This window comes from Diadema antillarum, unplaced genomic scaffold, assembly GCF_040938485.1.
Source record: "Diadema antillarum isolate AM-2024a unplaced genomic scaffold, OU_Dant_1.0 seq00001197_RagTag, whole genome shotgun sequence".
Lineage (NCBI taxonomy): Eukaryota > Metazoa > Echinodermata > Echinoidea > Diadematoida > Diadematidae > Diadema > Diadema antillarum.
The window spans coordinates 344,309-357,645 of NW_027271992.1; the positions used below are offsets into that span (position 1 = coordinate 344,309).

Below are 13,337 nucleotides of genomic sequence, written 5' to 3' on the forward strand. Positions count from 1 at the left end.
ATGTAAATGCATAGTAAAGTGTAGTGTACTGAACACACTTTTACAGATCAACATCGATCTTCTCAGCACAAAACATATCACATCAGCACTGTGCATGCACCCTCTGCACTGCTGTTCACTACACTGTAAAAAAAAATCGGTGTTAGATTTAACACCACAGGTGTTAAATCTAACACCGATCAAGCTTCAAAAGAGGACCACACCCACAGATGTAGAAAATGTATTGTGATGGTGTTAAAAAGTGTTCACCTGGCACTTCGTGGTGTTAATTTGACACTGGGCTAGAGTTAATTCAATAATGACACCGCATGGTGTTGATTTGATATTGGTGGTGTTAATTCCAATGGTATAACACCAGTCCAGCTTCAATAGGAGACCACACCAACTGGTGTTACTGTGGTGTAATTGTGTTTACACATTTTTTTTCAAAAATCAAGTGCTTTATCGGAAAATTCTTTATCATCTTGTTGAAGTTCAAAATTAACAAGAAGTGCAGTAACTAAGAAACTATTCAAAAAACAGTTTTACATTTTGAAATGACACCCGGAGGTGTTAATCTAACACCATGAATGAGCACCCGAAATTTAACACCAGCTCGGTGTTTCATATCTAACACCGGACTTTTTGCAGTGTAAAGTGAGTAGCGAAAAATGTTATTAGTTTATCATTCTGGGACCATCTTTCTGGTCAAGCTCTGTCTATGAAGATGGTCCCCCGCATTTCCAGTTTGATGTAGTGCCTATACATATTTTCTCCCTTTAAACCTATTTCGAGGTGTTCCCTATCGTATACAGTGTGCCTTCAATTTGACATTCGTCCCCCCTTCCATGCCTTCATACTTATGTTTTTATTTTTTTTTTATACAATCTTATTCCTTGATACATGAATTGAAGCGTTGGTACAATTCGTATAATTCAGAACATATAGTCAAAATTGTGTTATATATTGTATTGAAAACGGAATGTAGAAAATAAACTGAACTTTACTAACTGAACAGACATGGACAAACGGACAGACAGACATGCACAAGCAACAATATTGGCAGAGTTGAGGCGGAGTTAATCTCCGTGTCACTAGAAAAGAGACAACTGGAAAACTTGCTTCCTCATGGTAGCTAAACAAGGAAATCGATGAAACGTCAAAGGGTGGCCAAATAATCATCATTTTGAGTGTTAATTGGAGTCTTAAGAGGTATAATCAAGGAGCTTCAACAAGCTCCTTGATAGGATAATTGATATGACACTGCTTATCGCGGGTAAACGTAAAATCCTCTTCCACGCGGGAAGTTCTTGCATATGAAAATCCTCTTTGGAAACCGTTTAGCATTTTGCTACCGTTTAGCATTGTTTAGCATTTTGCTAATCCTTAAGATAAGATGCCCTTACCGTGAATTTGTAAATCCCGCACATGGAAAATTGTCTTCTGATGATAACAACAACAACAACGACAACAAGAAAATAATATTGTAGGGCTTAATCAGCAACGATTTTTATAAACGCAAAGCATGAAAAATTTATTGATTTCATTCCTTCGCTTTACTGCATATCTGCTACGAAATTGCCCCTCTCCCCATCTTCTGTATTCTCTCACAGAAAAGAAAACAACGTGGTGAATTATTTGTTGTTTACTGGTGAAAGGTGCCAATAAGGTTGCCTTGCACCCATTTCGGCAAGATGCCAGTTTGGCGAAGTGTGTTGGATATGAAACAGTGACCCGACCGCCACCCCCCCCCCCCCCCTCCTTCCGCAAACTCTATGAAATACAGTGTATTGTATTTGCAAACACGTTTCTTTCTCCCTTTTTTTTTTGGGGGGGGGGGGATTTATCATTATACCGTGACTAATTTCAACTCTGACTCCAAGCTTCTCCAGTATTTCCGAGATTTCCTCCCATAATTCCTTGATAACACACAACGTCTGCATATGTGAGGTAAAGGATAATTCCGTTTCCGAGGCAATCGCAAAATCGGGACAGAGGGAATTTGCGAGGGCAAACATTGAGCCTAAAGGGTCATTCTAAGCGACGAACACCCCCCCCCCCCCAGCAAACAAATGACATCAGAAACGGCCGTGCCTTCATGTTGCGACAGTGCTAAACATAAGCCCCTATTCAGTAATTGTTTATGCTTTAGACAAGCTTCAGATTTAAACGCCTGTGAAATCTGATGTACATCCAACATGCAAGCTAGTAGTAGTTGTGAAACCGTTCAAGACTTGACGACTCATTGTATATCCTATCAACACTTAGTCATCCCTTTCAAAAGTGGCTACGTTTCAAATACGACATCAGTATTACGACATGCGTCTGACCGTTTTATCCCTGCTCCTTCATATCCTCAGCTTCCTTACTGTCTGTTTGTCGTTAACAAAAAACAACATAAGAAAGAAACAAAAAAAAAAGAATCTCCAATAAAACCTCCCTCCGAAACTTTTCCTCCGTCACGCGCAGTTTGTAGTGTGATTTTGTTTTGTGCTTGTTTGTTTGTTTCCTTTTTTTTTTATTGGAGGGGGTTCTCATTGGCCCTCCCATATATAGCAAGAAAATGTACACACGCACTTCTGTCCTTCCGCTGGCTCCATGAATAAAAAAAAAAAAAACCGCATCACCTTCAAGATTCTTCCTCTTCTCTACCATCAACCATTGCACAGATTTGCCTCTGATGAATACTCGTTATTTTCGCGACCCTTTAGGTAATATCCGCTCATCTATAATCACAAAGCTTATCCTGACCTTGGAAATCGTGCTTGAGGCCAATTTTTTCCATTCAAAAACTAGCGGCTATTTTGGTACAATCAATACTGCAAATACAATAAGCAACAAAACAAGAAGCAAACAAACAAACGAAATATCGGAAACCTTCCACATATACTTTTCCTCCGTCACGCGCAGTTTGTAGTGTGTTTTTGTTTTTGTTTTGTTTTTTGTTTGTTTGTTTTTTATTTTTTGTTTGGGTTCTTTACAGGTCCTTCCATACCTGCTAGATTACTCGCTTACACGGAAAGAAAAAAACGAGAAAACACACACACACACACACACATACACATACCCATATTACCCCAATACTTCTGTCCTTTCACTGGCTCGCTGAAGAAGAATAAAACCGCTGATCACCTTCAAGATTCTTCCTCTTCTCTACCATCAACCATTGCACAGATTTGCCTCTGATGAATACTCGTTATTTTTGCACCCCTTTAGGAAATCTCTGCTCATCTATAATCACAAATTTTACAGGTATGATTTTATACCTAATATTGGGAATCATATTTGAGACCAAATTTTTCCATTCAAAAACTAGCGGCTATTTTGCGACAGTCAATACTGCAGGTCTCATCCAAATTGACTCTCTATTGGTCAGACCCAAGTTCTAATACTCTCTAAGCATCACACTGACTAGTAGTTATATCAAATACTTGATGCTTGCTTTGAATCGTGGTTTCACTTTGTGAAATGCGCCTAAAGCAGGTAATTTATGATATCTATATTAAGTTTACTGGTTTGCTTCAAATTTGTTCACTTCTACTCGACATTGCGCAGAAAACTTTGTTCGTATATCCACTTTCTATTTTTTTGTTCTCTTCATCTACCTCTGTCTCCTCCCTCCTCTCTCTGTCTCTCTCTCTCTCTCTCTCTCTCTCCTGTGCTACTTTTGCTTTCGTTCCCCCTTTCTATTTCTGTGTAAATTTATACCTTCTCACCTCATGCTTCTATATCTCATAGCTTGTCTTCATCTTTCTGATACGCGCATTTTGCAAAGAAAACATTTTGGGACATCGCATTTTTGCCATACTGTAACGTTGACCCACCTGCCTTGACCTTCAAATAATCCGCGTAAGACCAAATCATGGAGAGAACTAAGGCTAGAATCAAGACGAAACCTTTCGAGCACCTTCCTTCCATTCCATCCCTCCTCCTCTTCCTCCTCCTCCTCCGTTACCTGCATCATGCCTTCCTCTCATGCCAAGAAGCTACGTAGTCCCCCGGGCCCTCCCGGGCAGACAGCGGAAGCGGCGCTACGTGATACAAGTTTGGAGACAGCCCTGCCCTTCCCGAACTGTAATGAATATTGTGTCTGTGACTTCACAGGTGCGAGACATTTTGGGAACTCTGTGGAGTTACACCGTGAAGAAGTCCCACGTAGAAATTGTCTGAGATTACAATGGCATAATTGCAAAGTGATAAAGCACAGACAGGTAACTCAATAAAGACAATCATGATAAGTTTAGTGCCGTTCTGCCTGTAAATTTAGGTATTAGGCCTAAACATAATATTTGTCTTCATATTTAAATTCATCTGCTGTCAAAAAAAAATAACTAAACTCACAATTAATACTACTCCATACAGTGGTAATTTACCCTAGATCGAAAATATCTTTTGATACATATCAAATACAGGTATATCAGGCTTTGTACAGGCTATATAATGTGCTGTTCGATGCAGTCACATACAACAATAATAGTGTATCTTCCTTGGCTTTCTGTGTCATAATTTGTGGTTCAGTTTCTTAATCTGCAATGCTATTGTTATGAAATCATTATAATCACCGCCAAAGGAATGATATTCCAATTGCCACCGTGTTTTACATTTTAAATATTGTCATGCAAGGGATGATGCGGAAATACATTTTACGTCACACAATTCAACTTCATGCATGATAATACCGATAATGAGATTTTAGAAATATTTGTTCTGTTTTTCTACTTCTATTTGTCCATCCATCCAACTACTATCACTTACCGTTATTCATATATCACTATCATAACAGTCATCAAGCTGCGCAACACCTTTACACCCTTCATACATAAAAGGGGCATTTCACACCATTTTCATAATTTCACTTCATACAGTACGTAAATCGACAGGTCCATGTATAGATTTGTGGATTTTATTGTGGTCCTTCAGGAGAGAAACCAATACTCTGAAAACTCTTTAAAAAATTACACTGAACAATGTTGATGACATAGGAGCCTCACATATTTCAGAAATGTAGCAATGCACTTCCGTTACACTACTGCTTGCACAAATTCACCTGTGTAGAATCTATGCATGCCTTCTTTTGTTCTACTTCCTCGAGCCCCACTCATGCATTTCTATGGTGAGGCTGCCATGTCACTACCCTTGTTCATTGCAATTTGTTATCAATTTTGGAAACATTTTTATACCTCATCCCAATAACTATACATTCAGAAACTCGGTACTTAGTATAACTTATTTGAAGTTGTTCAAATGGAAAAGTCTAAAAATCATCTGGAAGTCTCCTTTAACTATACAAGTAGCCTCGTGTTAATCATAAGTATTATTGTTACTGACATAATAGAGATGATACTATTACGTCACAATGAATCGTCACTATCATCTTCATCATCATTAGTCGTTGGGAACTACCAACGTAGGTGTAACAGTTGAGATTTCGGTCCCAAGTAAAAATACATGGTCCACCTTTTTTCTCCAGCGCAGTCATGCCAGGGACGATGCGGAAACTTCAGCGGGAACGCACAGTGTCAGTGTCACCGCCAGTGCCTCAGCAGCAGAAATTGTTGTCCAGATTTCTGGTCGACGTGTGTCCGTAAGTCATTGCGCTGTCGAGCGAGATGGAGCTCAATCGTTTCTGATTTTGCAGACCATATCAGTGCCTTTGTGGTCATGTATGCATGTATGCGTGTTGTGGATGTGTAAGTGAGTGTGTAATATGATAAAGAGTATCATAAGTAGCATACATGAACTTGGGTTCACAGGGCTGTTTTTTGTCGATAATTACATTCTCATCTCGATTTCATATTCTTCGATATAATTTATTGTATGTTATTGTTCTCCATATTTTACATCTTAGTGGCATATATATATATATATATATATGTATATGTATATACATATCTAAGAAGGAAATTAAAAAAAGAATACCCGATTTTATAAGATAAACGTTCTACATTACATTAATTAGAACATTTGTACCTGCATGTAACATCTCAAATAGTACTACTAGTTGAAATAAGCAAAATTGATCTTCGTTTTCTTGTTTATATAGTGGTGTCTTCTTTCTTCCATGTTTTATGACGTAAATACATCCTAACAGATGCTAGACTCGTCGACGGCGATTCTCCAAATGAGGGCCGAGTGGAACTCGTGCTGGAATCGGAAAACTTCGGTACTATCTGCCCCGACGGGTGGTCCATAATGGATGCAACCGTTCTGTGCAATCAGCTGGGATATCCGGGCGCTTCTCTCCGTACTGTTGGCGAGGCATTCGGGTCGGGGAATCTCCCTGCACTAGTTTCCGCTTTCCTGTGTAACGGAGGTAAGGTTCGTCTCTTGTCTCCTCCGTGAATTTATCTTCTAATTTTTAGGAGTTGCACCTATAAGACATTGAAAAGACATTTCCGAAAGAAATCTAGTCAAACAAAGGGGGAGAAAAAGGTAATGAAAACATCTTAAATCGCAGTTTGGATGTAATGTATTATGTCAACAGACTCACTCAAACAAAATGGTAGTGCCCTCTAAGAAAAATAGGTTTAACTTTGCACCTGTAAGTGTGACACAATCCAATTATTGTAACATCTTTACCGATGCAATTCTGCACCACTTCAGACCAGAAAGGTGCAAGGTTATACCTTTAAAGGTGCTCACTGGTCTGAAAGGGGAAGAACCGCACCCGTATAAGGTCTACTATTATATAACACGTAAAAGTGCTAAGTTGAGCCTATTAATGTCTCTTTAGTGACCAATATTCTCGCTGGAAGCAGGTTGATGGTAGAGAGAGTTAAGGCTGAATTCGAGGGCTCTCGAACAAATTTGACAGGTTGCTGAAAGGGGAATTTGATAAACTATGTCACACTATGTAAAATCAAAACAATCTACACGTGTAAGATTACTGCGAGAAATAAGCAGATGAAGAGTCATGGTCTCACTGGCAAAAGAGTTAATGAGCTTTTCATCTCTTTTCAAAACAGCCCAATCGGTCGTAGTCTCTTTCGGAAAAAATAGGAAGGTAGCATTCATTCATTCATTCATCCTTTCACTCATTTTTATTTTCAATATCAAGCAGAAACATACAAAATGTAATACCGAAGTTTAAAGCAAAGATTACATTACAATGTATAAGGGAAATGTATGAGTATCTTATGCACGTTCCAACTCACCAAAATAAGCACAGACACACACACGCACAATCATAAACTCACACACACACACACACAACCACACACACACAATAGACTAGTAAGGATACCACCATATAATAGCAAAATAACCAACTTGTCTGTCAACAGAAATCGCATCGATGGACTTTACCCTCCACCTTTGCAAGCATTGAAGTTTGAATACACAATCGTGAAGAGACAGTTACTTTTTTTGCCCAGAGATGCATGTAACTAGCTTGACACCCACACACGGCCCACGAGTCTATCTGTCAAGGAGTCATACAGCCCACGAGCGACTCGTGGGCTGGGTGATTTCATTGGTGTGTATCTCATGGACTCTTTTTTTCACAAGTATCTACAGCTCGTGGTCAGACACGTGGGTGTCATACTCGTTGGATGACCCCGTAGAGTAACAGGTAGCTCGGGTTGTTATGTTAACTGACGATGCAGGCAGCCAGTTTCTTTACAGTTTGGTGAGTCAACTATTAGGCCAACGTTAATGTTGACCGTAAGCAGCAAAACTTACTCAGATGGTGCGTGTGCACATGAGTGTATAATGTGTACACACTAAACAGAGCTCGCGTATTTTTATAAAAACTTGCTTGATTAGAGAGAGAGAGAGCACAAAAGGCTTTAGATCCAAAAAGAAAACTTTTTTCAAGCTTGAAATTCACAGACTTCCACGTTATGACAAGGTTTGTTTACTTGTTGTTTGCTTCTGGTCTCGGAGTTTTCAAGGTAAGGCGTTTACTTTCATTACAGATGCCAGTGATTAATTTTGAGGATAATTTATTTTTTGATGTATTATCTATGATATATAGTAGTCACAATCACATTATTTGTTATTTATTGGGAACAGGAAGATCCCTGTAGGGATTTAGTTAAAACAACAACAACAACAAGAACAAGTGGGTAGCTACATAATGTTTTTCATCTTTTCCCCTTTTCTATATAGGAGAACACAAAGTGACCGACTGTAATTTTACTGTCCTGCAAGGAAATTGCCCCGAAAATGGTGCGGCTGGAGTGATATGCCAAAGTGAGTAACCTTTCAACTCTTTCAAATGGTTCGTGTTGCTGGAAATGAAATAAATGAAATGAAATGAAACGAAACGAAATGAAACGAAATGAAACGAAATGAAAGGAAATGAAATGAAACGAACTGTTCAGTTCTTTTTTATACCGCTAACATGATGTAGATATCCGTAACCAGGAAAAAAGCATTATAACACTTCGGCTGTACTCGGCAGTGTACAGTTCTCCTTTGCCATGTTCGTAATCGTCTTTGCTATACCTATGAGTACGCATGGTAGTGTGTTAATGCGAGGATATCATCAACATGCATCGAATACGTTTAGGCATATGCCGCTTTGCCGTCGCTTCATTTATCCCTCGTACAGACATACTTTTCTTCTCCTTTCCTTTGAATAAGTAACTTTCTTCAACCCCTAACTTTCCTCTCAAACTTAGAACCGGGCTATCAAGGCTGCTTCGGTCGCCCGTCCTCTTCCCTGCTTCTGCGGGAACATCACCTCTCGGACCCCGCCATGACCGGCGACATGTGTATCCAGCACTGCGCTGCGGGCAAGTACGAGCTGGCCGCCGTGCGCGGGGTTGACTGTACCTGCGGATTGGGGATTCCCATCGACAGCAACTACTACCACGACTACAGATGTCGTATGCCCTGCCCCGGGGATCCTCGTCAAATCTGCGGTGGATACACCGAAGGCAGACTCATGGTGTACAAGAGTGAGTAGGCCCTACTGAGAGAAAAATTATTTCTCTTCCTCAACTAGCGACGACTCCCAATGTCTTGAAGATTTGTGTGCAGGTCACTTGGGGACCTGTCGGATGATGACATCATCGCCAGTCTCATTGCATATGGGGTCCTTAAAAACATGCAGAACTGGTCCAATAGCTCTCCTATTTCATGTCCGACTTTATGACACTTCCGTCATTTTGATTTGCTCAATTATTTCATTGAAAAAAAAAACAACTTAAAGCTTGTGGTGGAATAGGATTTTAAGCCCCATAGAAATCGAACAACAGTTCTTCAATCAATTTAGCAATATTCATATCTTGACCCGGCCCTTCCGGACTTGATCTTCTTCTCAACAACATAGCTAATACAGACCATTTTCATTCTAGAGCCGAATGCCCACCGTGCGATCTGGTGCGAGCTCTATGGGGCGTCAAGTGTGGCCTATTTCGTTTCGAAATCAGTCATTGCGTTACGAAATGACAACATTTCGTCGACGAAATAGGCCAAGCGACACTTGGCGCCCCATACAGCCCTTACCAGCTCGCAGGCTCAGGTCGCACAGTAGGCTTTGGGCTTTAGACATATTCTTTAAAAAACTGGCATCGCTTGTTGATATATCTTTACCACTTTAATAGCTAATTAGATGTTCAACCTCACCTTATCATAAACACGATTAGTCTCATTCTGTATTGATATGAGCCTACCTGGAGAACATCTCTGCTTTCTCTTCCCTTTTACACTTCAGCAAATTCCGGATTCTGCAGACATCCGGGCAATCCTTCCAACGGCCAGCGACATGGAGATTACTTCCGTTTCGGGTCAAGGGTCAGGTACTCTTGTGACTCGGGTTACGCGCTCGTAGGAAGCGACGAAATTCAGTGCATCCCAAGGGACAAGTGGGAGAGACCGATCACGAGCACCACGTGGAGCGCAATCGCACCTGTTTGCATAGGTAAGGTTACAGACGCACACGCGATTCTCGTAAAACGGCGCCACAGAGCTTTAGCGGGGCGCAGTCGGGTTCCGAGGAACATGCGGACACGTGATTTTTTGCCATTATTTCCTTTCTTTTAAGTAAGGTTCAGTCTAGATAAAAGTGCATTTGAGTGTCTTTTGCTAATTGTATTCGTATTTCAGTAAAGATCAACAGATAATGTTACGGGCAGAATCTTAGTTTGGAAGGTGTGTGTGTGTGTGTGTTTTTGTTTTTTTTTTTTTTTTTGTGAGCGTATCCAATCAAGTGATCTGAAGAAGAAGAAAAAAAAAACCAGAAAATTTTTTAAAGATATACACCACATTTTTTCTTTTCGGCAGATAAGTGATGCATTTCCACTGCATAGTCGATGCCTTTAATCTTCGCCATAATTAAGCAGACGTTGAATAAAAAGAAAGAAAGAACGGGAGAAACAAGAGTGGGATTAATAAAACAAACTCAGTGAAATTTTCGTTTGAATCCGGCCTAAATTAGTAGGAAAGTAGTTTCAAAGAATACTGACATTGTCAAGATCATACGGACATTGAACGAGGCTATGAAATTTCCGATTCGCTTACACTTTACTTCCTCTTTTTGCTGCATTATATTAAAGAAGATCAAATAAATCATATGCTTTCTATCAAAATGTTCTAGAGTTGTAACGATGTAGCAATGATAATGTTGAGAGAAGACGTTCGGTGAGTGTTGTTGAATGGAAGATTTAAATGAGGTGATTTTGTGGTATTTCATGTCAAACCAGAAGATCTGCGACATCATTTCTGCTTCCAGCTTTGCAGATGTATGATTGTGACAAGTAGTAATATTTCGCGAAAACATTCAAACGCAAAGTTCTATGATTTTCATGTTCTTGTCCGATTCCAATGAGCATAATTATTTTGCTTTTTGTGTTTTTAGCAGTCAAGTTGATTATAACGTCACTCTAATGAAGTAATTGTAAAACATTAAGGACGAGAGCAGTAGAATGTTTTGGACAAAATTCGTGAGATCAGAAATCGCTTAGCCTTCAGGTAATGCAAAAATATCTGATAAATTCGTTTCAGGAAACGATACAGAAATGGGTCATGTGAATCCAACGAAAAAGGGTAAGTGACGGCATCGATTGAATTTAGTATATGTAGGCAAATGACAACGTCCTGTAAATAAAAATAACCTTCTGCCAAAAGAATTTTCTCTGGGATTATTGTGAATGTGAACCATATTGTAACGGTACCTATTTCACAAATTCATTACAGAAAACAGCACAGACGGTGACCTTGTGAATTTGTCGAAAACTGGTAAGTGATCGAATTGCCCATAAACCGTTTTCAGAACACTCTTGAATCGCTGTTTAACATTCAGATAAGATGCGATGTGCGTTTTCTCATGTTGATTCATTTTTATTTGTTGGAAGAAGAATATACCGAGAGTCTTAATTAAGAAATGACAATCGTAACTAAGAAAAGGACAACATGATTTTTGTTGTCCCCAATTTTACATTGCTTGAAAAGTTCAGAGGATTGAGAGAGTGGGTTTGAGCTATTCTTCGAATGGTGATTTACGTCGCAGGGTAAGTTCCCATTCAAAAGATACAAGATTGTCTGTCCTGATAGATGAATATGAAAAGATAATAAAAGTTTATATTTATGTACTAGAGTAATTTGTCTTTTCATTTATTTGCTTGTTTATCTCGTAAATTTTCCCATACGGTGCACACAGGACTATTTGCACGAGTAGGGTCTGCCTAATACAATAATTTTTTTACTGATCTGAAAATTTAAGTACAACTTGTTTTGTAATTTTCTGCGTTTCTTTGCTTTAAACCTTTTTGGGACAGGTGGAAAGGTAGTTGACGTCGTAGTTGGACTCGTCGTAGTCGCCTTCATCGTCGTTGTCGTTGTTGTCATCCTTTTCATTTGGCGATTAAGAAGGTAACTTAACATTGTCATCACGTTCGTCTCCAACATCTCAAAAAACTATCTATACCGATGCGTTTCGTTTTAAATCTTATTTTTGTGTAGAAAATTAGCACTTATTGTATCTACAATGTTGTGGCAATCGATATTTTGTTCTTGCTTCGACACACGGCAATGGGGCAATTGTATTCCAGAGACTGATAAGAATGGACCACAATGAATAATATTGTTTCATCAACATGACGAGTACTTTGGTTCACGTATTTCTTATCGTCAAACGCATGCTGAACCTCTTGTAAGAAAATGAAAAATACGAGAATGGCAATAGGAGACTGAATAAAGCACGTTTGATGGTTCCCCTGTTTTAATCTGTTATCTGCACTTAACCAACATTATGCATTTGGCTCATTCAATACTGACGGTGGCTTGAATCAAGCCCCTTTAGTAGAATAAACATGTTGTTTTTCCGTCTCGTGACAAAGAGAGTATGTGTGTGGGTTGGTAGGGATGTATAAATGTTGTGTCGCATAAGTGCTGGTATAGCGGGAATATATATATATATATATATATATATATATATATATATATATATATAATATGACACTCTTGTCCCTGTTGGTTTCTCCCGTACAGGAAGAGAGCATTGGATAAGACAATAGCACGAAGTCCCCGGGAAGACAGCGCCCCTAACGAGTACAATAGTCCAGTTTCCGGTATGACAAAGGCACCAATCCCAGAGCGCGCCAACTTGCAGACGAGTGCGCAGACAGACGATTATGTTGGCATGGAATCGTCGGAGAGAAACGAATCAAGTGGCGGGAAGAACTTTAATTCGAACAAATGCGTAGAGCAGCAGGACTCGGAAATGAGCCATGAGTACTTCACCCGAAATGAGTTGATTCTTCCTGAACACACCTACCACGAATCAACAGACGTGTTTTACTCAACAAAAATTGAGAAAGAATACATGTACTGATACTTGGCAGCTTCTTCTAATGAAAAAAAAAAATGACTGTGCTTGATTTGCAATTCAGTATGACGGCCCTATTGTGCATAGTTTATATTGGCTAGGTACTTGTCTGTATATATGTGTTACTTTGAAATGTGATAAAGTTGTTTATGTAAATGCTAAATGTCATCGCCAAAGGGTCACGTGATCATGATTACTCTCTCAGTGTTTGTATTTTGATAGAATCATATTATCTACATCCTCTTTGTCATTGTTTTAGGCCGCAGCAACACCCCCCCCCCCCCCCTCTCGGTCAATACACTACTTCAACAGCTAGTTTGTTTTTTATATATTAGGCATGGCGAAAGTGTTCCTAGTGATTGTTTGAAGTCAGTGCTCGGATGGCAGCAAAACCATACAAATCTTACGTGTGATAATTGCATCCATGGGACTATATCAGGGTGCTGTTCGTTATTCAGAAGGTTCGTTATTCAGAAGGTTCGTTAATCCGAAACACACAAATTCCCTATACCTAGATGTTCGTTAATCCGAAAATGAAAAAGGGTTTGTTAATCCGAACAATTGTGGCGTTATCCCGAAGGTTCGT

General features: G+C 39.5%; 1 protein-coding gene across 1 annotated transcript; it reads left to right on the top strand.

The window, feature by feature from the left end:
* The first annotated feature begins 3,941 nt into the window (after window positions 1-3,941).
* Window positions 3,942-12,757, top strand: LOC139744619 (uncharacterized). Its single transcript, XM_071655048.1, has 9 exons — window positions 3,942-4,083; window positions 5,450-5,563; window positions 6,071-6,292; window positions 8,089-8,172; window positions 8,604-8,882; window positions 9,641-9,847; window positions 11,122-11,163; window positions 11,703-11,796; window positions 12,415-12,757. The coding sequence occupies exons 1-9, from the start codon at window positions 3,942-3,944 to the stop codon at window positions 12,755-12,757; spliced, it is 1,527 nt and encodes a 508-aa protein (XP_071511149.1).
* Window positions 12,758-13,337: the final 580 nt, after the last annotated feature.